Consider the following 24,193-nt stretch of genomic DNA (forward strand, 5'->3'; position numbering starts at 1 on the left):
CGGTGAGAGTCGGGGCGAGGGCAGGGCGGGCCGGGCCCCTGTCCGCCGCCCGGCCCCCGAGGCCTGCGGGACGGCGCGGGGTGGCTCCCCCGGCCCCGAGTCGAGCCCGATTTCGTTCCTCAGGGCTGGGAAGGCGGGTACCCCGAGATCGTCAAGGAGAACAAGCTCTTCGAGCACTACTATCAGGAGCTCAAGATCGTGCCCGAGGGCGAGTGGGACCAGTTCATGAAAGCGCTCAGGGAGCCCCTCCCCGCCACCTTGCGAATCACTGGCTACAAGAGGTAGAGGGGCCGCGCCGAGCCTTCCTGTGCTGGGGAGTTGGGGCTGGTGAGAGACGCGGGTGCCCTGGTCACCCCGACAAGTGCAGCCTTAGCTTGTCGGCGCCATGGACTCGAGGGTCTGGAAGCATGGTCTGGAGGAGGGAGCACGGGGGTCGGAGGGAACCGGCCGAGGAGGTGTCGCAGGCTGGGAGGCTAGCATCAGCCCTGAAAGTGCAGTCCCAGAGGGATCCGTGAGCTGAGGACGCCTCCCCTTGGAGCACGTGTACTTAATGGCTTTCCGTAGTTTCGCTGAAACGCTGGGTCTCTGGGTTTTCAGGCTTTGTAGTTCCCTTCTTTCCGGGAGGAGTTGCAAGTAAATAGGAATCGGGGGAATATGTAGGAGGGAAGGAATCCAAGTAGTCCTCCGTTTAGCTTATCACCTGCTCGCCCCGGAGCAGTGCGGATGGCTTGCACTCTGAAGGAAGAGGGTGACAGGGCAGGATGCAAGAACGGCTTCGGTCAGCGCAGAGATGGTTTTGTTTTGAAACACTTATCGTCTCAGATTCATTCACAGGAGCCTTTCCGATGGGTTTGAAACTTATTTGTTTTTAACAGCCACGCAAAAGAGATTCTCCATTGCTTGAAGAACAAGTATTTCAAGGAGCTGGAGAACCTGGAGGTGGACGGCCAGAAAGTGGAAGTCCCCCAGCCCCTGAGCTGGTAGGTAAAACCGGTTCTTCTCTTGTTGGATGTTCCTTTGGGACTTTAATCTTTGGCTTTGACAGCGTGTTTCCCGGGCAAAGTGTTTGTTATGAGCCTGTGAGAATCTGAATCTCCGTTACAGACGCCATCACGTTCTTTTTACCCCCTACTTTTTATCTGTGTTACTTTACACCGGCCCATAGCTTTGCACCCAGGATTTGCCCCTGTCTCTGAGTCTTCGGCTCAGTTAATTTTTCCAAGGGCAGCAGCCTCTGTCCTCCATGATGTTAGCACTCCTACCCGATTCCACCTGAGCCCCTTGCGGGTTCGTGTCGGAACCGCTGCCGCGGGGCCCTCCCACCTTGAGGAGGAGGATACGCTCCGTCTGACCAGGGTCACCCCTGGGCTCCTCACGGCCCAGTTCAGGTCTCAGTGAGGTGAAGGCAGCCCTGCGGGTCTTGGAAGATGCCTGGAGTACTCAGGCACAGACTCCAGAGGAACCACGCCCCGAGTTAACCTGTACACATCAAAGTCGCTGAATTGTGACAGTTTCACATTTTCAGATGATCAACCTTGAGGCGCTGCGAGCTCTCCCAAAACGATGACTTTACACGATTGCTGTAGAAAACTGCATTCTTCCAACGGTCATTCGGATTTCCCAGTGGCCGTATCACAGCTGTGTGCAGCAGACACCTTTGGAGTGAATGCGGAGGGCCAGATGCTAAAGTCGGTATTAGGCCGAGTTCAGAAGCAGATATCACCATTATAAGATGCACTTCGGGAATACAGGAATAAGTAAATCTACAGTTTTAAGCCAGAAAAAGTATCATGATGGCTTTTTAAGAAAGATTTTGAAAACTCAAAGGTTCCAGTGCAGAAAATGACTCGGGTACTCACTAGTTGCATGGCCCCCTGTCCTGAGGTCATTGGAAAAGGAATGTTGTTCCAGGCCCTGCTTATGACATGCTGGGTCACCTTGCCTTCACATAATCCAGCTTCTTCCGCTCTCTTAGGGGCCAGATTCTAGACTTGACTCCCCTCCGGTGCCGTGGTGTGGAGATTGGACCGATGTTACTGGTGTTGAAGCAGGGCCATCTGATATTTTCAGAAGAAGTGGGCTTAAGGTTGTCCTGTGTATGTTTCTAACAGTTCTGCACATGTTGGCTGCTTCACATAATCCCCTGAAGATGTTTGTTCCTTCAGTTTTGTATTTAGATGTGAAGGTTTTTGGATGAGCACGGCTGAATGGCCAGTAGGAGGAGCTGAACCGTGCTTCCTGTAAGGGGGGAAGGGCTTTCGGGCAGGTCGCTGTGGGACTTGTCTTCTGCACATTCCCAAAAACCTGTGAGAATCAGCCGTGCTGTTCTTACCATTCTCTGAGGCCACCGTTAAAGTTTTGTTTGATTGGCTCTCTGAACGTTCGACAGGTGCTTTTTCATCTTGATTGTGGAAGAATGGCGATGGGTGCATGAAGAGGCGGCTCCCCAGCAGCGGAGGAAGGCCCTGTGGTTGTCTGGTTGCAGGATGAACGGGAGTCACTTAATAGCTACCAGTCACCCCCTTCGTGTTGCTGTTTGCGTTAGTCTTCTGAGCACACAAGGGGGGGTGTGGACGACGTCCTGCACTCTGGGTCCCTGACTGTCGGCTCGTCCATGATCGGTGACAGTTACGTGACAGGTTGTACTGTACGCACGTTCAGTCACGTTCACTCGGGCGGCATAGGCGACCGTAGGTCTCTCCGCCAGCAAGCAGGGCAGACGCTTCCCAAGACTTCTGGGGGTTTTCTGTGTGGTTCAAAAAATAAGTCTTGGAACATTCTTGACCTTTTGGGACGTAGAAGAATTAATGTTAGGAAAGTGTTTTGGGCAACCATGATATTTTAAATGACTTCCTAAAAATTGATTTGTTTTGAGAGAGAAAGAGGCAGGCGGGGCAGAGAGAGAGGCAGAGAGAACCCCAAGCAGGTTCCAGTCCGTCAGCACAGAGCCCGACGCGGGGATCGGGCTCACAAACCGTGAGGTCAGGACCTGAGCCAAAGTTGGGCACTTAACCCCCTGAGCCACCAGGTGCCCCAAGGGAACCAGGTACTCTTGAAGGAATATTCAGTTTGGGACTCCCAGCTCAGGCTGATTTCTCTTTTTTCCTTTTTGTAGACTCAGAACTATAAGGAATCATCCCAAAGCATCCTATAAAAGCCTCATTTCAATGCTCAGTTGTTGAGGATACTCCTTATTGTCATTCCGTTTATGTCCTTCTCAATGTCTGGATTGAAGATGACTTCTCATAAATGTTATTTTTACAGAGATTTTTTTTTCTTTGTAAGAATTTATGAGGCATAAAGATGACAGCGGTGCTTTTACTTTATCCTCAGAAGACACGACACATTTCCAAATAGGACTTCGAAGGCTTAGGAGTTACATTCAAATCACATTAACTAAAAATTGTATTTAGTTTTAAATATATTTTATTTGATGTTAAAATCTACAGGGTGGTTTTTTTTTTTTTTTTTGGTAATGATTTTATTTATTTTTGTTAAAGAATGTGAGCAGGAGACATTGCCGAGAAGGAGACACAGAATGTGAAGCAGGCTCCCGGCTCTGAGCTGTCAGCACAGAGCCCGACGTGGGGCTCGAAGCCATGAATCATGAGATAATGACCTGAGCCAAAGTCAGACGCTTAACCAACTTAGCCACCCTGGTGCCCCTTAAATATTTTATTCATAACATTTGTAGCTTCCACAATCTTAACTACTTGGAGGAGAGTTTTGATCTTAGTAAATTTACATTTTTTAACTATTAGAAATTCATTGTAAAAGGCACATGAGGAACTGTTTGCTCGAGCTATAGCTAGACTCCTTATGTATATATAGGAAATGAAAATTCACCTATTGATGAATAGTATGTGGCCTTGTTTTGGTGATTTGGTAATGTGGCCACGTGCAGAATTCACTGTCACTGGTCGCAGACCGTTCAGGGTTGCAAGGAATTGGGTAACAAAGTGTCAGGTTTTGCAGAATCTGCAGATGAAGGTAAATTTGAATGCATTCCCACGCTTCACCTCCAAGGAGCCCAAAGGGCATATTTAGGAGAAATCTCTTTAATTGCCTGGTAAGTATGATTGTGTTTTGGTTTTAGGTTTTTTAACAGGTTAAATATTGAAGAAGGAAGCAAGCATAGGAAGCAGAGACCAGGCGCTGGGACCTTTGGACGGTGGCCAGAGAGATTCAGCCCGTTTAATCTTTGTTACCTGGTAGAAAGTACTTCTCGGACATGACTCACAATCTGACAGTCGAGTCCTGTCTTAAAATCTCGAGGCCTGAGTTTCTTTCAAGTAATTACTCTGTTTCAGAGGAGTCCCATGTATTGTTTTGCAAGTGTTCCCATTCCGTTTTCATGGATGTCACTTAGCTACAACTGACACTGGAAATACTGTCCTGCATCGTTAAACTGAGCTGTAAGTACTGAGACCACCGAGTGCCATGTGTGCGTAGCTCAGTCCTGGGTCCTTGGAGCAAGGCTCTGTGTCACAGCAGTGTGCCCACCAGAGCCGCAGGTGCTCAGTGATCAGGGCTGAGCCACGTTTAAAGAAATCTGTACCCTGGGACACCTGGGGGGCTCATTAAGCGTCTGACTTCAGCTCAGGTCATGATCTCACCATTTGTGGGTTCAAGCTCCGCGTGGGGCTCTGTGCTGACAGCTCGGAGCCTGGAGCCTGCTTCAGATTCTGCGTCTCCCTCTCTCTTTGCCCCTCCCCTGCTTGCACGCATCTGCAGGCTCGCATGCTCGCTCTCGCTCTCTCTCTCAAAAATAAACATTAAAAAAGTAGAGACCTATTTCTTAATTGGCAGCGTCATTATAGAAAGTTGAACCACACTCGCAGCTGTTTCTTCTCAGGTTTCTGTAAGTGACAGTCCTGCAGGGCCAGTCAGTGCAGGCGGTGGCACCAAGGTTCCTGGCGTGTGAGACAGTTGATTACATTATTGGACTGTTCTGTTTTAGACATGGTGAAAGAAACAGTAAGAAAGGTTCATTTACGTGTCTGTCAGGCCTTCTCATGGCTCCTCAGTTGGGTTATTTTGATCGTGGGATCTGCATTTCTACCATGTGTCACCTGACGTGTTTATCCCGATGGCCTCTGTACCGTCAATAAAATACGTGCCCAACGGCGAGGGAGCCGCCTTTGTCATCTACTTTTACACGTTCCTTGTTGTGATAGTGGCAATATTGTCCACGGTTCTCAGCATCGCCAGCTCCTGTTTCTGCCTGGGCCATGATACGGTTAGAGCCGTGCTCCCTGCTCCATATGGGGATGTCGGGTAGGAGGACGTGCTCCCTTCGGGGACCCCGGATTGGAGGATGTGCTTCCTACGAGGACCCAGGATTGGAGGACGTGCTCCCCCCGGGGACCCGGGATTGGAGGACGTGCTCCCCATGAGGACCCAGGATTGGAGGATGTGCTTCCCCCAGGGACCCGGGATTGGAGGACATGCTCCCCATGAGGACCCAGGATTGGAGGATGTGCTCCCCCCGGGGACCCTGGATTGGAGGACGTGCTCCCCCCGGGGGTGTCGGATAGGAGAATGCCGAGCAGCATTGGGTGTCTCTTTGATGCAGGATCTGTTAAGAGAGCACTTTAATATATTTAAGCCGTAAACGTGTTCCCTTCTTTCTGGTCAGGTATCCAGAAGAGCTCGCCTGGCACACAAATTTAAGTAGAAAAATCTTGAGAAAGTCCCCACAACTGGAAAAGTTTCACCAGTTCCTGGTCAGCGAAACCGAATCCGTGAGTAGATTTATTCAGATTTGTTGGTTTCCTCAAAGCTGTAGATGCAGGTTGGTGTTGCGGGCGGGTTTTATCTGTCCGTGTCACTGGGAGCGACCAGGTGGGTGAGGGCATGTGGAAAAGCATGTTTGTCACTGGGAGCGTCGGATGATACACAAGCTGCTCCCTGGTTTGGCTCGTGTCGCGCTGGACTGTGGGGAAGACGTTGGTGACCGTTCTCGGCCGGGTGTCCTGTCTTCGCGGGTTTGGCACGGCCGAACCGGGCTGAGCACGGCTCTCTGCGGCGTAAGGCGTCCTTCCGGGACCTCTGTCCGTCTGCTCTCGGGTTGTGGTTTCTGTTCTTCCCCTGCTCCCGTCTATACCCCACCTTTGCCTCGAAACACAGCCAGGACCTGAATTTGACAGCCCTGGTCCTCCTTCCTGTGTGACGCCGTGTCCCCTCCCTGTCTCTGCCCTCCTGAGTTCCTCGATTGTGGGTCTGGGTGTAGACTTGCCCTCAGCATCAGACCTCCCGTCACAGAGAAGCGGTGCCCCCGCCCCGTGTGACTCAGCAAACCCCCACGAGGTTTGTCTCTTGTAAGTTGAGCTGCTTCCGTTTTGGATTTTTGGGATCGTTCCTCTCCTGTCTAAAATCAGAGTCCCCCTTCCTGTCCTCTAGTCTGCTCTCTCTAGCCAGGGAGCCCTCTGTGTTTCTCCCGGTGATGTTTAGTTTTGTTCGTTCTGAGCTGGGACACCGGCAGGTCCCGTGTGCTTCCCACGATTCTCCCCTTGAAGCCACGCTCAGTCTAGACGCCCTTCAGCGCCCCAGTCCCGACCTCCGCTCCACCCGCGTCGTGAGCTGCCGCGGCGGCACTCCGTGTGGCGGCGGCCGCCGGCCGCGGCTCCTGTTGGCCAGGCTTCTCCCCGCCCCCCACCCCTGTGAGGAAAGAGTCAGACCTTGGTGTTGCCACATCGCTGGGCTTTCCTGGGGTCGGTGCGAGGAGGGGTTCTTGGCTCCACTTTGGACCTGACGGAATGAACGTCAGGTGAGGAGACCCTGACACCGAGGACGGTTCTTCGTTCCAGCGTGAACCGCGGGGCAGAGGGGCTGTGGGGGCGGGGCGGGGCGGCGCTCAAAACCAGAAGAGGTGTGCGGTCACTTCACCTAACCAGGGAGCGTCCCATCCTGTGGACTCCTGATCCAAAACCCACTGCAGACCTCTTCCGAACGTGTATGGGAGACGTGACAGGCGGCCGGGCTGTCTGGCCAGGGGCCCCGTGTCCCCACACTGCTCACATGCTCGAAGGAAAACCTGGAGGGACACAGGGCAGGCTTACCAGGCGCGAGCGTTCGCGGAACCTGGAGCTGGGGGTCCGCGTGCCTCGTGAGTTGATGGGGGTCCGACCACGTCAGAGGCCTCCTGGCCTGGAGTTCTGCAGGTTGGCATGTGAGTGTGTACTTCGGTTCGGACAGACACCGGCTGCCCAGACGGCTCCTCAGGCACAAGAGACCCACGTATCCGAGCCGGAGTCTCCTGGCAGCTGGCGTTTCATTGCTTCTTAAGTGATTATTTTCAAGGCTGTTTAATAGAGTAGTGGTCGAGGCCGACGCTGTCACGGGTCCCCTGACCCACCGGCAGAGTCCACAGGCCTGTAGGCGTCGCGGGAATGGCAGGTGCTCATCGCCAAGACGGGCAGTTGGGAGCGCTGACTGGCGTCGTCACCTTTCTGAGACGCGGTTCTCAGGGGTAGGAAGCAGACCCGGGCCGTTCCTGGAAGACGGGAGGGCTCACCCAGGAGGTGCGGGCTTAGCTGGAGGGGAGGCCCGCAGGGGGCCTGTGTCCTGCGCCCATGGGGGCGCTGTCCCTGGTGCTGCTGCTGCCTCAGGGCCCTTGTCCCCCTTCGGGCGGAGCTCATCCACCTTCCGCTCTTGAGACTGTGCGCACTTACGTCCTCCCTCTTCTGTAAAGCTCAGTATCATACCGGCCTCTCTGATGTGCTAACGGTAATGGGTTTTGCTGTAAATGGTCCTTTCTTGGCCTTTAGATATTAACCATTTACCCACTAGCGTGAACATCTGTTCATTTACATAATATCCTGTGTGATAGTGTAACTGTTCTGTCTCATGTGTGATGATTATGTGGTCTTTTTCTGTTGCATGTGAAATAATGCCCTGCCTTTTTAAATACTCTGATTTTTTTTTTATTTTCTCAGGGCAATATCAGCCGTCAAGAAGCTGTCAGCATGATCCCACCGCTGTTACTTAACGCTCAGCCTCACCATAAGGTATCCTGTGTTAGACAGAAAATGGCATTGTTTATGGACACTTTTTCTTCATGTACTTTTGTTTTTGCTTCTTTTCCTGTTACTTTTGATAGAGAATGCTGTGTATTTTATTTCAGATTCTTTTTTTTGCATTTTTGTCTTAAATTTTACAACCCATGACTTTTATCCGGCTTTAAGGTTTGCTCCCTCGTCTATTTCCTGCACTGATTACCTTCAGCGGCCTTCACTGAGGCCATCAGGTGGAAGATGGACGAACACGTCCTGAGGACTTGTTACAGGCCAAGCGCTGCTTTGCGCTCTGCTCTCCGCACATCCCCGTGAGGGTCGCTGCCGTCACCTCCCATGTTTCCACATGAGGGGAAGGAGGCAAAGGGAAGCGCAAGCACTGAGCTCAGGGTCCCAGGGCCGGAAGGGGCCGGGCGGGGATGAGGCCGGGCACTCCTGCCCCTTCGCAGGCCGTTTGCGAGAGTGCCGCTCGCACTTTGCGTCCTGGCCCCTTCACCTCTGAGTGTGGTGTTTCCGCTGGTTTCCGGTGCTGTTCGGGTCCTGGGATCGCTGGAGGTTCACTGTATCACGTCGTAGATTCATTCTATAAAGAGACGTACTTAGGTGTTAAAAATCAAAATACTAGAATGACTCATAAAATCATACTAAAATAAGTGTAGAGTGTTCGATATCTTAAAAACATCAACCATTTCCTGCTTTTTAACAGATCTTGGATATGTGCGCAGCGCCTGGATCGAAGACCACGCAGCTCATCGAGATGTTGCACGCCGACATGAGCGTCCCCTTCCCAGGTGGGTGCTGGGCTGCCCCGGGGGTCGGGCTGGCGTGGCGGAGGAGGAGGTGGGGACGTCCCCGCGGCTGGGGTCTGGCTGGCGCTCTGTGCCTGCCGCAGTCTGCACGCCACCATGACCAGTCCCCAAGACACTGTGTTCACATGTGGGTGGGAAAGTGGCTTCGCTTGAGACTTCTGTGTGTCCTCTGGGAGCGCAGTGGCCTTTCTCCAGGAAGTCGTGGTAGACTTCGGCGTGAGTTTCCAGTAGGAACATTGTCCTGTTGCGGGTGTTGTGGTGACTCCTGGCCATGAGAGAGGCCGCAGAGCGTAGTTAAGAGCCTCGGTCAGCCGCCTGAGCTTCACGTCCGCCGCAGGAGGTGACAGTGTTAGCCTCGCGCGTGACGTGGGCGCAGGCTTGGGCCGGGGCTGTTCAGAGCCTGCACGGTGCTCAGGCCGCGCTAGTGTTGCAGGTGCAGGTGCGACATTTTACGCGCCTCCCTGCCTCCCAGCCTTGTTCCGTTTGTGCGAGCCCCCTGCCCCGCTCTGTCCTGGGGGCCTGCCTCTGTCGCTTTGTCCTGCGCGCTCTCTTCATTGACTGCTGCTTTGCTGTGAAAGGGCTTCTTTATTCTTTTCTAGTTTTAATTATTTTCTCTGAGTTCATGATAAAGAGCCTCTTCCTATTCCTGGTTTACATTACTTGTTTTAAGACTGATCTTGATTATAAAATGCCGTTAGCTTTCGTGCCTTGTTGCTGGTGGCGGAACCGGAAAGGAGGTGGTGCCCAGGTCTCCCAGGGGCTCAGGTCGCACCCCCTGGGCGGCACCCCAGAAACCCGATTTGCAGGGTGTGGGGTGGGCACGCAGCACCGCAGGCAGCGTAGACGCCGTCAGGCCATTCTGCTGTCCCCTCACCTGTGTCTGTCCCTCAGCCTCCGTTTTAGTTGTTAGTAAAGGTTACGGAAGAGACATTTGTGGCATCGTAATGGGTGCACAGGGAAGAGCCGTTGACTAACCGAGGACATGTCCTGTGGCTTGGGGGCTTTGGGGAGCCACCGTCTCGGCTGGCGCGTGTGGGGGTGGGTGCTGCCGCGCGGGCGCTGCGTCTCACCTGCCGCTCCCGTCCCTGTCCTCAGAGGGCTTCGTCATCGCCAACGACGTGGACAACAAGCGCTGCTACCTGCTGGTTCACCAGGCCAAGCGGCTGAGCAGCCCCTGCGTCATGGTGGTCAACCACGACGCGGCCAGCATCCCGCGGCTCACGGTGGACGTGGACGGCCGGAAGGAGGTTCTCTTCTACGACCGCATTCTCTGCGACGTCCCTTGCAGGTACTTCCGGCGGGAAGAGGCCGGGAGGCCTGGAGTCCGCTGAGGAGGTCAGGTCAGGAGTGGCCTGGGCTAACTCGCACGCGCCTGGACCCATGGTCCTCAGGGCCCTGGTGGGGGAAGAGGCTCTCGGCCCTGAGCCGGGTCCTCAGGCTTTCAGTGATTAACAGACAGCAGAGAGAGGGTCCCGAACAGAGGGGTGCAGGGCGGATGGTTGTGCGGTCTTCACGAGGGGTAGAGTCCCCGAGAGGATGACATAGTAACCGTCGCTGTGGTAGATGCTGGGAACGGCTTGCTTGTCCCACCACTCCTCTTGGCGCTAGCCGTGAGCGTGACGGACACCGCTTTGAGGAGCGACACTCATCAGCCGGGTTTCTATGACCCGTCTTAACGTTGGCACGGCGCCAGTCAGGAGGGGCACCTTGGAGTCTGAGACTTCCTGTGATGTGTGTGTGCACATATGTTCCTTAAAAATTTACATGGGAGCGCCCGCTGTTAGACGTCACGGACGGGAGAACTTTGTGGCCCAACTGCATGCCTGAGTTTTTCTAAAAAGAGCAGCATAAAACGGAAGACATCTTTTGAGCCCCCAGGGGCAGTGATGTAGGTGTGTCAGACCCTCCGGGCACATGGGTTGGTCTCTCACCACGCCGGCCACGTGTGATCACGGCGCCTGATCTCAGACTCCGACTCCTTGAAGCCATGGCTGACCGCCTGCCCGCAGCAGAGCCCGCTGTACAAGCCGTGGCCGGCCGTGCTGGCGCGAGCGCGCTCAGCCACCGGGCGGGCTGCCCCTGCGGAGTGCGGTCGAAGAAGGGTCGTGAGCCGCGCTTGTCCCGTCTCCTTTGGGTCCGAGTTGCCCCATCCCTGTGCTCTCGTGATCAGAAACCTAGAACTCCTGTCTCGTGTCCTCTTAGGACAGCGCGGCGACTTCTGAGCACTGGGGCGTAAGCTGAGCAAGTTCCCGAGCAGCACGGCACACTTCGAATCCAGCGCCGTGCCGGCAGGGGTGTCGTGGGAGAGTCCTTCCATCTCCTAGGACGTTCCTTCCTGCCGCCCCTTCCCCTCAAGACAGGCCTGGACCACCGGGGGGACTAAAGCCAGCAGATCCAGGAGTACCCTGGGAAGAAGTGGGTAGATAAAGTTAGATGTGGGCAGAGCGATTGATTCATCAAGTCTCGTGTGTGAAATTAACATGGAAATAATTTGCGTTAAGTAAAAGAAAATCAAAAACATTTAACCTGCTATGCAGAAAGGTCTTGATCAAGAACTTCCATTGGCTTAATTGAATCCGCTGTGGAAAGTCCCTGTGAGTGTAAGTCTGTCGTTATTCATGTAAATCTGATGAGACTGCCACCGTTGACTAACCGGGTTGATAAGTAACAGGGTCCACACGTCTTCTGTGTGTTCATGGCTCTGTGCCCTGGTTGCCACTACTTCAAACGGAAGCATGTTTACCTCTTTAAGTTTTGAACGAGCTTTCCTGCTCAAATCTGTTATTTCCTGACTTAATTGAAAATTCAAGTATAATTTAAAAGTTGAATGTAATTAGTGTCCCCGAAGCAGGCGTAGAAAGTTGCTAGTAGTTTGTGAGAATTTAGATGTTCTAGTCGGTGTCTGTAATAATCGTAAGCTGTTTTGTAACTTAGCTGGAATAGGACGTACTCGTTAATTCTCGTCGTCGACCTGAACAGAGTCGTAAGTTCTTAAGTACCTTCTTTTCCAGTGGGGACGGCACCATGAGAAAGAACATCGATGTTTGGAAGAAGTGGACGACCCTGAACAGTTTGCAGCTGCACGGGTGAGTCCGTGACCCCCGGCGGGGTCGGGAAGGGCCCTCACCGGCTTCGTGTCTGGGGACCTGGCGCTTGAGTTAACCGACCACAGAGGCCAGTGAATGCTCACCATCCAGAGTGTTGGCTTACGTGTCAGAAGCAGTTGGTTTTGGAACGTTTGCAGACTCATAAACTGAAGACTGGATGTATGTCAGGCACACGTTTATTTAAATTGCTTTTTAGGACCGTTTCTGGTAACGTTCCAGACCTCTGCTTTCTGTCCTCTTGTGTTGATCTCAAATATTTATTGATTGTCTTTAAAGGAAATTTGGGAAATTCTTAAAAGTAGAAGGAAAAAGAACAAACATATCGTAACTCAGAGATAACTCGTGTAACAGCGAGTGCCTTGGACTGGGTGGTTTTTCTCTGCGTAGGGATGTTAGCACACCAGGTTAGGTTACAGAGCTATGAATTTTTTTTTAATTTCACGGTAAAATGATACATTCTTATATATACTTATATACTAAGGGACAGGAGTCGTTTATAGAAAAGTCAAATGTTTGCACAGGGGTGGAGGCTTTTGAATAGTGAAACTCCTGTAAAATGTTGCTTTCGGTCACTAATCAGCTCTGTGCGTTGCTCGTTGGCGCGCTGGGAAAGGCTAACGGCAGCAGGCGAGGTGTTTACGCAGACGCGTGCTCAGTGGTCCACGCGAACCGCCTGCTGGGTCCTTTAGAACCTTAGAGAGTTCCTTTTCTGGGAACCGTTCGTTTGGTAGCGTGTCGTAAGCCTGTCGTGAAGGCGTGGACTGAACGCGCGGGGGCCCGGGCTGAGCCGCGTCCGCCCTTAGCTTGCAGCTGCGGATCGCGACGCGGGGCGCGGAGCAGCTGGTGGAAGGCGGGCGCATGGTGTACTCGACGTGCTCGCTGAACCCCGTGGAGGACGAGGCCGTCGTCGCGTCTCTGCTGGAGAAGAGCGAAGGTGAGCGTCTGCGCCCCGGGGAGGTGCCCTCGCTTAAAGACGCGCTCGGAGAGCCGGCGCGGCACGCCTAGCGAGTTACGGGGATGGGTTGCCTCGGGTTGGGACGCGGTGTCTGCCTTCCCGCAGGGGTCGTTCGGAAAACCTGTGCTTGTGGTGGGACACTCGTGACCCGACGCTCACCACGCTAACGGTTTTAAAGCCTGCCTTTGGCAGCGTTGGGAGCGCGTCGTCAGGTAGCCAGGGTCCCAAAACTGGAACTGCGGGCCGCGAAGCAAGTCCCCATTACCCCGCTTGCCGTCTCCGAGTCTGCGGGGGGACAGCAGGGTCCCAGGGCGCGCCTCACCCGGCCCCCGAGTCACGCATGCCCCGTTTGTGGACCCAGTTCCCGTCGGTGGGCGTGGGTTGCTTCCTCCTGTCGGCTGCCGTGAGCAGTGCGACAGGGACCCCAGCCGCGCACGCACTCAGGCCCCGCTCTCGTCCTCTTGGTGGCTGTCTTCTGGGGTTGCGGGACGGCGCGGTGATCACCGCTCCGTTTTGGAGGGTGCACCGTGCCGTCCGCCCCCCCGCCCCCCGACGGTGCGCGGGTCCCGACTTCCCCTTGTCGTCTTCTGTGTTTGTGACCGCAGCGGTCACGACTGTGAGGCCTTCCCGCCCTGCGGGGGGCGGGGACACCCGACAGGTGTGAGGACGCTCCTAGGCCAGTGCCCATGACGTTCAGATGTAAGGCATTTCTCTCTTCATGTACGTTTTTACTGAAATGTTAACTTTCCCCGTTATCTCGTCCTTAAAGGAAATAATGGGGAATTTCAAACTAATTACAATCCCGAATAGGACATGACCGAACTTACACACATGCATGCGTGAGGGAAGTTGAAAGGTAACTGAAACCCAGCTCTCCAGGCTTCGGGTTCCCTTGTCTCCAGGGCCTGGCTGACCTCTGCTGTGGGGTCCGCCCTAGGTCACACCTTCAGAGGCCTCTCGATTAGAATTTAGCATGTGTCTTTTGTTTTGCTGTGCTCGTGTTGGCTCGTGGAAAGATGGGATTTCTGAGTGGTGTTTTTCACAGGGTCGTCCTCTCCACGTGTGTGGGCACTTTTCCATGACGTGTGAGGAGACGAGCCACGAGGTCACTCAGTAGTGGCCGTGTCCTCTGCGGCGTCCTCTCCTTGCTGGGCAGCTGGGCCCCCGGAGTCTAGGTTTGGCTGCGGTGGCCGTCTTTTTGCACGTGGTGGTTTCAGACTGCGTCGTCACTGCTGTCCCCACCGTCTGTCAGAGGCGGCGTGTGTGCACGGCTTCCTGGAGGAAGACGGCTGTGCTGAGCCTGGCACCGCACGGCCACCAAGGTCCCCGGAGTGGCTCCCGCTCAGCCTCAGGGAGGCAGACGCACGCCCAGTCCGCATGCCCGGTCTGCACAGCCCGCGCCCACACTGCCATTGTCCCAGCGACTCGGGGGTCGCCGCTGAGCGCTGCTGGGCCAGGCCCGTGCCTGCACACCTGTCCGGGAATTCAGCACTTGCTCGGAAGGGCGAGGTCACCCGGGCAGGGGAGCGGGAGCCGGAGCTTCGAGGTCGTGGGGCGTTGTGCTGCTCCGCCTTGGCCTCGAGGGTCCTTGTGCCTCATTTTCATGGTCACGTGCGTTTTCACCGCCTCTGCGGAGCGTTGTTGGGTGTCCCCTCCTGTGAGGCTGTCAGACCTGCATCCGTGATCTGCAGACTGAGGTTTACTGGGAAGGACCCCCGGCCGGCCCTGTCTTGCATTGCAGCCCCTCCTGACGGTGCTGCTGCGGACACAGTGTCCTTGAGGCGGGACCCCTCAAGCCGTGCCGCGGGCTCCCCTGGATGCTTGCGGGGCTCCGAGGTTGCCTCTCGTCCCCAACACTGTGTTACGCCGTCACCCACGCGCCTCGCCGTCCCCCGATGTGAGGGACAACTAGTGACCTCCCCTTACACCTTACGCCCGCCCCCCCGCGGAGAGCTGGCCTGCCGGCCCGCTTCCCCGGACCGCTGACATGCTGTCCGTGCGTGCGCGCCCCTTCCTGGGCATCTCGCATGAGCCCAGGCGTGTGGTCTCTCCCCGGTTTGGGCGATGTGAACAATGTTTACTTCTGGTCCGTAGGTGCCTTGGAGCTCGCGGACGTGTCTTCCGAGCTGCCGGGGCTGAAGTGGATGCCTGGCATCTCGCACTGGAAGGTGAGGCTGTGGCTCCTGCCAGCACGTGCCGCCTGGGCGCGTCACGGGCGTGAGCGTTTGAGAGCGTCCGTGTTTGGGTGACGTCCGTAGATGCCACTTTGAGCTGTGCAGTCGGTGTTAGTGTAGAGTTAGTTTCGAAACTAGATGTAAGGACGGATGGTGCGATCAGACAGACAGTTCTCTGGGGCGAGGGGGGGGGGGGTTCCCGGCCTTTCGTTGGCGGTTCGTCCTCTCCCCGTAAGCATCGCTGTGCTTCATTTTTATTGTTGGCTGGGGTTCAAGCCTCGTTTTGTCTAGTATGAAACAATTCACTTCTCAGTTTTAACCAAAAAAAATCTGAGGCTTGTTTATAAGAAAAAGAAAAAGTGAAAAATGGCTATTTTATAAAACAATTGTCTTGTTTTATGGAATATGAGGTTTTCTCATTTTTATCTTCGTGCACAGTCTCCGCTTTGGAGAGAAATGAGAATCATTGTGTTGCGCACTTACGCTAGCACCCTGGGGACCCGGCACTCTGCCCTCGTGTTCACAGGTGATGACCAAGGACGGACAGTGGTTTTCCGAGTGGGAGGCCGTTCCCCACGGCAGACACACCCAGATCCGGCCGACCATGTTCCCACCACAGGACGAGGAGAAGCTGCAGGCGATGCACCTGGAGCGGTGGTGGGTTTGTGGGGCTCTCGGAGACGGGGGAGAGGGGGTCCCGGCGTTCCTGCGAGGCCTGGGCCGTGCCCGTGGCGGACTGTAGGCGTGTGAACTTTCCAGCAAGAAAGTTCTTGCTTCCTATCGTCTGCTGGCCTTGAGCACTTGTAAACGACAGGAGAGGGACGAACAGGCACGGTTATGCTCTGGACAGCGCACGGACCTTCTACACGTCACGCTCTGGCCTCTCCGTGCTGAGGGGCGTGTGAATGTTTGCAACAAGACAGGACGTCCGGCTCACAGATCATAGATCGCCTTCGTAGCTTTGGTCTTCGTACAAAAACGATGTGTTTTCAGTGAAAAAGTTGGCACAGTGTTTTGTTTTGGTTTTTCTTAGTCTTAGAATATTGCCCCACCACCAGAACACCGGAGGGTTCTTTGTGGCCGTGTTAGTGAAGAAGTCCTCCATGCCGTGGAAGAAGCGCCCAGCAAAGGTAAGCGTCTTCGGAAGCGACGCGGCAGATCTGGGCCTCTTCCCGTGGGTTCGAGGCCACGCTGTGGACGGCGTTTGGGGTGCAGAGCAGCCGACCACGGGCGTGTGCGGGGCCGGGCAGCGGCTGGTCTGTATTTTGACTTTTCCGAGTCCTAAAGGGACAGCTCCCTGGAGAAGGCAGAGTTGGGCGAACACTTTCTTTCGACGCCTCAGACGCAGATTGAAACGGCTGCTCGTGGGCTCGCGTCCGAGGCCCCCAGGCGGGCTTCTGCGCTGTGTCCCCAAAGGTTGCCCCCGGTCAGCCCGTCGCAGGCGGACGGAGCTCTGCCAGCCTCAGGCCAGCCTGTCCTCACAGTGGCCGCGCGACGTAAGGACGGACACTTTGTCCGGCTGAGAGGGAGATGAAGAAGGCCCGACCTGTCGTACCGGGTCCCCTGCCTCCGGAGGTTGGAGGAGGCCCCGAAGCAGGGGATCGGGGGAGAGGCCAGCCTTCCGAGTCCTCCTGCATAACGTCGCTCTTCTCTGTGTGAGCGTGACCTTGCTTCCGTTGGCGTGTTCCTCCGCCTTCCGTCCTGTCACCGTGTGGCTGGGGTCACAGTCGGAGGGTCAGCCTTCCCTTCAGATCCGAGCTTACAGATGTGGACGATAATGCGTTAGCCTCCGGGGAGGCAGAGAGGAGACCGTGGGCCGGGTCGTGGCGGGTCCAGATGAGTCCGTGCGGGGCGGAAGCGGCCCTCCGGGGAGAGGCTCAGGGCCTGCACCCGGTGCTCCGGACTCCCGTCCGTCCAGAGGCCCAGGCAGTGGCTCCGAGCAGCGCTCTCTCAGGCCCGGAGCGCCGGCTGCATGTGTGACTTCCACATTCTTGCAGCACTTTGAGACGTGCAGGAACCATAGTGAAATTCATCTTACTGATATTTCATGGATCCCTGTGTACTTAAAGTTTTATTCAGTGGTAATCCTAGGATCTGCTGTTCATGAGCTACTTCACGTGATTTTATACTGTTTGATTTTTGTTTTTTTTTTTTAATTTTTTAACGTTTATTTATTATTGAAAGGCAGAGCGTGAGCAGGGGAGGGTCAGAGAGAGAGGGAGACACAGAATCTGAAGCAGGCTCCAGGCTCTGAGCTCTCAGCACAGAGCCTGACACGGGACTTGAACCCACAACTGTGAGATCATGACCTGAGTCGAAGTCGGACATTTAACTGACTGAGCTCCCCACACGCCCCATGGAGCATGTTTGATTTAATGTTTACGGTTTAATTTTTCTGTGCCCAAGTGTCCTAACCTGTAAACTTATTTCACAGGGACTGGTAATCACTTTCACCAACTCCTGTGACTTACTTACTAGGACATGTGGTTAAAATAGTGTTTCACATAATTTCACATAAAGGGCATATTAAGCAATTGTAGTAAGTCAGCCGTTTTGCTTGGTTCTCAAAGCCAAACTGATACTCTTGCCCCAGTGCAGAAGTTCCTGACTCACCAGCCATGTCTGGGGTCCCCGGAGGTGCTGTGTCCGGCCCCGTCCTGGGGTGTGTCTGCAGGCGCCCCAGGACTCTTGCCCTGGTCTTTCTCTGCTGCGGGTCCTCACACGAGTCCTTCCAGCCCCGCCTGCTGCTCCAGAGTGGGCCTTGCCCCGCTGATGTCCCCAGTGCGCCTGGAGCAGCAGGTGTACAGTCCCGTTGTGGAATGAAGGGAAGCGGGCCATGTTGCCGTCCTTGGCTAGGAAATTGTGTGTGCTCTTTGTGGGATTAAGGTAGAATCATTTTTAACTTCAAAAGAAACCGTGCCCACGAATACTGTCATAGTAGCAAATAGGTTTCCCATACTCCAGAAAATGCTGTTCCTCTTACGTGTGGAGCGCCCTGGAAAGGCAGGGCGGCTCTCGTGTGCAGAGCGTTACCCTCCTGCGGCGGCGTAGGCGGCTTGCTCTAGCTAGCTCTAGAGTGTAGACACCCTGGTCCCCGTCCCAGCTGCAGGGCGGGCCGGCGGAGCCCAGAGAGCCTGTGCGGCCCAGCCCCACGGACCCTGCGGACCCTGCGGACCCTGCTGCGCTGGACAGTAAACTGGTCAGTGGAACGGACGACGCAGCACTGGTGGAAAGAGCCGAGAGCGTAGAGAACAACGGAAGTAAGAAAGACGGAGTGTGTGGGTAAGAAAGGGCGTCTGTCGGGTCTCTGACGCCCCTGGCGCCTTCCCGGCCCCTGGGCTCGCAGGGCGTCTGCAGCAGGCGGCGCTGTGTGGACGGGGGCGCGTCCCTGCAGAGCCTGCGAGCAGAGGCCCGTGCTGCCCAGGCTGAGGGGGGAGGGCTGTGCGGGCGGGCGGGTGCTGTCCCCGTGGACCCTCCCCTCCGACCTGGGCCGTGTTTCTCCTGCATCTGTCCTCAGCCCTCCTCCGTCTAAGAAAATGAAACTGTTTGGGTTTAAAGAAGATCCGTTTGTGTTTATTCCTGAAGATGACCCGTTATTTCCACCGATCGAGTAAGAATTAATTCGAGCTTCTAAATTCTCATTGTAAATGTGTCACCGACCACGTTTAATCCTCTTTTATTTTGTCGTGTGTAGCACCTTTTATTCCCGAGTAACTGAACCGGACGCATCAACAGCTCTGTCTTGTGCACAGGAAATTTTACGCGCTGGATCCCTCGTTCCCAAGGATGAATTTGTTGACTCGAACTACGGAAGGGAAGAAAAGGCAGCTGTACATGGTCTCCAAGGAGCTCAGGAACGTGCTGCTCAACAACAGCGAGAGGGTGAAGGTGGGCCCGCGCGGGGGCAGCGGCTGCAGGGGCGTCCTGGGGGGTCGCGTGGGCCCTGAGCAGAGCCGGCAGGCAGGGGGAGAGCCTGGAGGGGCAGGGCAGGGCGTCTGCGTGTCCCGCTGCTGCTAGGACGGGCCCTTCATCCTCCTCCAAGTCTCTGCTTCTGGGCTGCCGCCGTCATGGCTTTGCTCCTCCCCGGCAGGCCTCCCGGTGTGCTCTGGAGGTGCGCGAGGTCCGGATTGTTCCCGTACCGATGCCAGGGCCCCGTTTCTGCCTCTCTTACTCTGCTGTCCGTTGGGTGTCTCTGGTGTCTTCCAGGGCGGCCACATCCTTGCTCTTGGCCCCTGGAATGTGTGCGTGGTCTGCATGTTCAGTTTCCCTGGGTTTTTAGAAAATTTTCTTTATGTTTACTTATTGAGACAGAGAGAAACAGAGCATGAGCAGGGGAGGGGCAGAGAGAGAGGGAGACACAGAATGTGAAGCAGGCTCCAGGCTCGGAGCTGTCAGCGCAGAGCCCGACAGCGGGCTCAGACCCATGAACGGCAAGATCATGACCTGAGCCCAAGTCGGATGCTTCACCTACTGAGCCCCCCAGGCGCCCCTGAGAGTTTTCATGGTTTTAATGTGTGTTTTGGTAATTACTGGTCAACCCAAGGCACGGCAAACCAGCGCTGTCGGAGGGTGTCAGGCTCTGAGCACCCTGGCTTTGGTCCGCCGGCTCCCACAGCTTTTCTGGTTTTCCCTGTCGGCGCTCCTTGCCACTCTGCCACCTTGTGGGGGAAGGAGGTATTTTAATCGGTTATTTGGCCTTGACTCATGTGTGTTTCATCTTGTGTCTTCACCGACAGGTTATAAACACTGGGATAAAAGTCTGGTGTCGGAATAACAGTGGCGAAGAGTTTGATTGTGCGTTTCGGTTGGCGCAGGAGGTAACGTGGAAAGAGACTTGGGTAGTTCCGGCCGCGAGCTCACGGGCAGCGCTCGGTGGCAGACAGCTGGTGCTCAGCTAGTCCGACGGGGCTGGGCGCCTGGGGCCCGCGGCACCTGCTGGCCTCTTTGACTCCCCTGGGGCGCTTTGCCTGCCCATTCTCCGGGGGCTGTGGTGAGGGGAGGGTTGGGCGTGGCGTGTGGAAGGCCCTGGGGACCGCGGGCGATTGTTACCTTACATAACGGCGGCCTCTCTTTATCCCACAGGGAATATACACGTTGTATCCGTTTATTAATTCAAGGATTATCACAGTCTCCATGGAAGATGTGAAAATTCTATTAACCCAGGAAAACCCGTTTTTTAGGAAACTTAGTAGTGAGACCTACAGCCAAGCCAAGGACTTGGGTAAGCAGTTAAACACGTAGACGCAGAATTTGCTCTCGTAAACACCGCGAGGGTGTCCGTGGTGAGGCCGCTTAGACCTTCCTTCGTCTTCCGTGTAATAGGCTGTGGTTTTCTTCTCACTGTCCCTTTCCAGAGGAAACGGAATCGGTGTCTCCGCGTGCGGAGGGTCGAAGGCATCCGCCACATGGCGCTGCTCCCCCAGGCCTCCCGGGGGGGCCTGGGCGGGTGCTGGGGCCCGGCCGTCTGGAATGGGGAGGGGCGCAGGGCGCGGGCCTCAGGCCCTCGCGTTCGCTTGGCGTCTAGTCAGCCTACTTGAAGCAGGACGCTTTCAGAGCCCGCCGGAAGAGGCTGTTGGCTGCGCTGTGTCTTGGTATTTAATGAACTTTCCACGTGAGGTTTTTCTAGTGATGTCTTCACCTAAGGATAAAAATAATCCCGCCCGGGATGCTGAGTTTTTCTTTTCACGCTTGTTAGTTGTTTACACCGTGTTCGCTGATTCTGGCTCCGTTTGCACAAACGCTGTGCAAAGTCCCTACAGTTACATGGTTCCATTTTCTGTTGGAAACGGAAGGCGCAAGATGTGCGGGGGGGGGGGGGTACGCGGCGTCCGGTGGCCCCGGCGGAAGTGGCATCTGAGGTGGACGCCGTCCTGGGGACGAGGGCGCCGTCCCTGCTTGTCCTCTTCGCCTTCACCCCATGCTGGGTGATGGCAGGCTCGTCGGCGGCGCTCCCCACGTGTGTTCTGTGCCTGAAACCCGTTTCTGGAAGTTGGAACAGTTAACTTGTTTGGTCCGGAGTTTTGAGAATTAACCAGAAGTCAGTCCCCATCCCTGGCCGCTGAGAGGGACGGGGGCTTCACGGAAGTCCCTGAGGGTCTGATCTGTCCTCAGCCGGGCCGTGTGGACCGCCCGGTTGGTGCTGGGCCTGCTGCAGGCTCTGTGTGTCCGGGCACAGGGAGCATCCCCCTCTCCCCACGGGGTCCTCGGGACCGGGAGTGCGCGCTGCCCGCGGCGGCCGCTGACCCGCTACCCGGCTGACACTTGTCTGTTTCTCTTCCAGCCAAGGGGAGCGTCGTCCTGAAGTACGAGCCGGACCCCATGTAAGTGCGGGCGCTCCTGTCGGCGGGGGCTGTGGGTGGCCGAGGGCCTGTCGGGAACGTTCCCCTGACGGTGGCGTTGTGGGAACATTAGGACAAGTACCATCGTACGACATCTTCCAGAACATTCAGCTTTTAATCAGAGAGCTGAACGTGTAGAGCCTCCTCTCCGTGCCTGATTTCTGTCTCCCATAGGAGCCGAGAGGCTGCAGTTAGGAGGCGTGGGGTTCTTCCGCCCCTGCCGAGGGGCCGGTCAGTGTCCCTGGGTTCCCTGTCCCACGTCAGGCAGGGTGTGGGCCTTGCCGAAGGGGACAGACTGACCGCTGTACGTGGAGCCGATGCATCCTCGCGGCCCTCGGGGGCCTGGGAACCCCGGGTTCCTGCGGGAGGGGCGAGGAGCTCAGGCGGCGTGCCCCCGCGTCTCCCTAGGTAGGGGGGCTGCTTCCTCAAGTAAAACCCGGTTTCAAGAGGAGGAAGAGCACGGGGCTGCAGAGGGCCTTGTGGGACGGCCTGGGTGGGGCCATGCCGTGTCCTGGGAGGTGGTGTCTGGCCTGACTCTGGGTGGTGACAGGGGACACGGGGCTGGAGGGGGCCTGGGCACCCTACATGGTCCGCATCCTCTGGCTGCCATGAAGACCATGGCCGGAGCACGTGCGGCTGCAGGACTGGCAGGGCGGGTGCCGGGTGGGAGGCAGGTGCTGGGAACAGGGTTGGTGTGCTTGCGGTGGCGCAGGCGGGCCTGGCTGTGGGGTGGAGGTGTGGGAGTGCCGGGGGGGGGGGCCACTGGGGTCGTCTGGTACAGGGGTCAGCGAGGGCACAGCTCACTGGCCGGGCTCGAGTGTGCTGGAGATGCGGGCAGGCTGCTGCTTACGCTTTGGGGACCGAGGGGATAGGCAGTCCTGGGTGTGGACGTTCTGGCCCGGGAGCGTGTCGATGCCAGAGCTCCCGAGGGCGGTGTAGGTCGAAACCAGGGTTCACAGGCTGCGGGGCCAGCATCCGAGGTTCCACATCCGTGAAATGGAAACAAGAGGGAGGGGCATGATGCAGGACAGAGGTGCCCAGGCGTGCCTCGAGCCGCAGAGAGCTGTGTAGATGGCGCTTGCCTGGTGTCTGCGCTGCGTGGCAGAGACGGGGGCTGCGGGGCGCGTGCGGCAGAAACCAGGGGCTGCGGGGCGCGTGCTCGCGGCAGAGACGGGGCTGCGAAGCGCGTGCTCCTCGAGACGGCAGGGGTGGGGGTGGGGGGCCGCTGCGGGGGGCGTGGCTGGCCAGGAGACCTACTGGAATATCCTAAAAACGGGAAAAGGGCTCTGGTGTGTCAGGAGCAAAGGAACAAGGGCAGTTTGACAACTGCTCAGACGAGGACCCGGAACTGGCTTGTGACAGTGGTGACGGCAGGCTCTTCCTCGCGATGACCCGCGTGGGGCGAGCGGAGAGGCGGCTGCCGGGTTACGGGAAAGCGAAAGGAAACGGAGTGGGAGGTGGGGAATTCTGGTCGGTGCCTCACATCGTTGTTACCGCCGTGCTGTGCATGCTTCGCTCCGGGAAAGCTGGACCGGGGCAGTTTGCCTCTCTTGGTAGTGGTTTGTTTCTCGTGTTGGCTCAGCCCCTTTTTCTCTTTGTTTCTTTGGATTTTATTCTTATGTATTTTTTAATGCTTGTTTACTTTTGAGAGACAGCACGAACAGGGGAGGGGCAGAGAGAGAAGCAGACACGGAATCCAAAGCAGGCTCCAGTCCCGGAGCTGTCAGCACAGTCTGACTTGGGGCTCAAACTCGTGAACCTGAGATGGTAACCTGAGCCGAAGTCAGACGCTTAACCTACTGAGCCCCCCAGGTGCCCCTGTTTGTTGTAACCTGGAGTGGGAACTCCCCTGTGCTCCTCCCTCCGCCCACGCCTGACGCCTGACACCTGGGTCCCGTGGCTGTGGGACACGGGGTTATTCAGTGGGATTTAGGAGCCACAAAACTAGACCAGAGTCACGTGGGAAAGGCAGCAGTGATTGTGCAGTGCTCATACCAGGCGCATGAGCAGGGCCGTCCCTGCTGTCTTGGCCGCCAGAAGGCAAGCCGGCGGGCAGGTCTGTGAGGCGGATTGAGTAGCCAGGGGAGCCACTGGCAGCGTGCTGGTATGGGACGGGGCGGGGGGTGGGGGGGGGCGAGCAGAGGCGGGGTCACCTGGACCCATGTCCGGGAGCACCGGCGGTGGGGGGAGAAAGGTCTCTGCCACCCAGAAGGCGCCTCATCTGTGACTATGAGCCAGGAGGCTGCGGGCAGGCGTGCTGCTGTCGGGAGTGTGGGGCCTCGCCGGTGTTCACACTCGAGCAGATGGAAGGATCCGGAACCTCTAACATTGGAAGTGTATGTGATCTCTGCAGACTCAGGGGTGGTTCCACTGGGAGCTTCTAGAAGGAAAGCCTAGCCAGCGTGGGGGTGCTGAGAACACTTAGGGCGAGAAGGAGGCGCCGATCCTTTGAGAAAACGCCCCACAGGATCGCGAACTCCCGGGCCTCCCGTGGCTCGCGTTCTGGGGAGGGTCGCGTCTCACTGTCTCTAGAGGACACGGTGAGGACACCTCATGCTCACACGCGGCCGTTTTGTCCCTAGGAAACCAGACACCCTCCAGTGCCCCATCGTGTTGTGCGGATGGCGGGGAAAGGCCTCCATTCGGACTTTCGTGCCCAAGAACGAGCGGCTTCACTATCTCAGGATGATGGGGCTGGAGGTGCTGGCGGAGAAGAAGGAGGAAGGGGCCGCCGTGGCGCACGAGGGCGCGGGCGGCTCTGGGCCGCGGGGGGACACGGACCTGGGCGCTGCCCC

General features: G+C 56.5%; 1 protein-coding gene across 1 annotated transcript in view; it reads left to right on the forward strand.

The window, feature by feature from the left end:
* Positions 1-87: 87 nt before the first annotated feature.
* NSUN2 (NOP2/Sun RNA methyltransferase 2) overlaps positions 88-24,193 on the forward strand; it is a gene marked incomplete at its 5' end in the record, with an annotated part of 34,223 nt that continues 10,117 nt past the window's right edge. Inside the window, 18 exons of the mRNA XM_029941291.1 lie at positions 88-281; positions 876-980; positions 5,639-5,744; positions 7,938-8,009; positions 8,722-8,806; positions 9,920-10,112; positions 11,836-11,910; positions 12,735-12,865; positions 14,981-15,054; positions 15,587-15,717; positions 16,094-16,190; positions 18,164-18,342; positions 18,578-18,670; positions 18,813-18,948; positions 19,797-19,877; positions 20,143-20,281; positions 21,341-21,380; positions 23,981-24,188. Of these exons, the coding sequence (XP_029797151.1) occupies positions 88-281; positions 876-980; positions 5,639-5,744; positions 7,938-8,009; positions 8,722-8,806; positions 9,920-10,112; positions 11,836-11,910; positions 12,735-12,865; positions 14,981-15,054; positions 15,587-15,717; positions 16,094-16,190; positions 18,164-18,342; positions 18,578-18,670; positions 18,813-18,948; positions 19,797-19,877; positions 20,143-20,281; positions 21,341-21,380; positions 23,981-24,188 (2,139 nt within the window). The remainder of the gene's footprint in view (positions 282-875; positions 981-5,638; positions 5,745-7,937; positions 8,010-8,721; positions 8,807-9,919; positions 10,113-11,835; positions 11,911-12,734; positions 12,866-14,980; positions 15,055-15,586; positions 15,718-16,093; positions 16,191-18,163; positions 18,343-18,577; positions 18,671-18,812; positions 18,949-19,796; positions 19,878-20,142; positions 20,282-21,340; positions 21,381-23,980; positions 24,189-24,193) is intronic.

Source organism: Suricata suricatta, chromosome 6 (assembly GCF_006229205.1).
Source record: "Suricata suricatta isolate VVHF042 chromosome 6, meerkat_22Aug2017_6uvM2_HiC, whole genome shotgun sequence".
NCBI lineage: Eukaryota > Metazoa > Chordata > Mammalia > Carnivora > Herpestidae > Suricata > Suricata suricatta.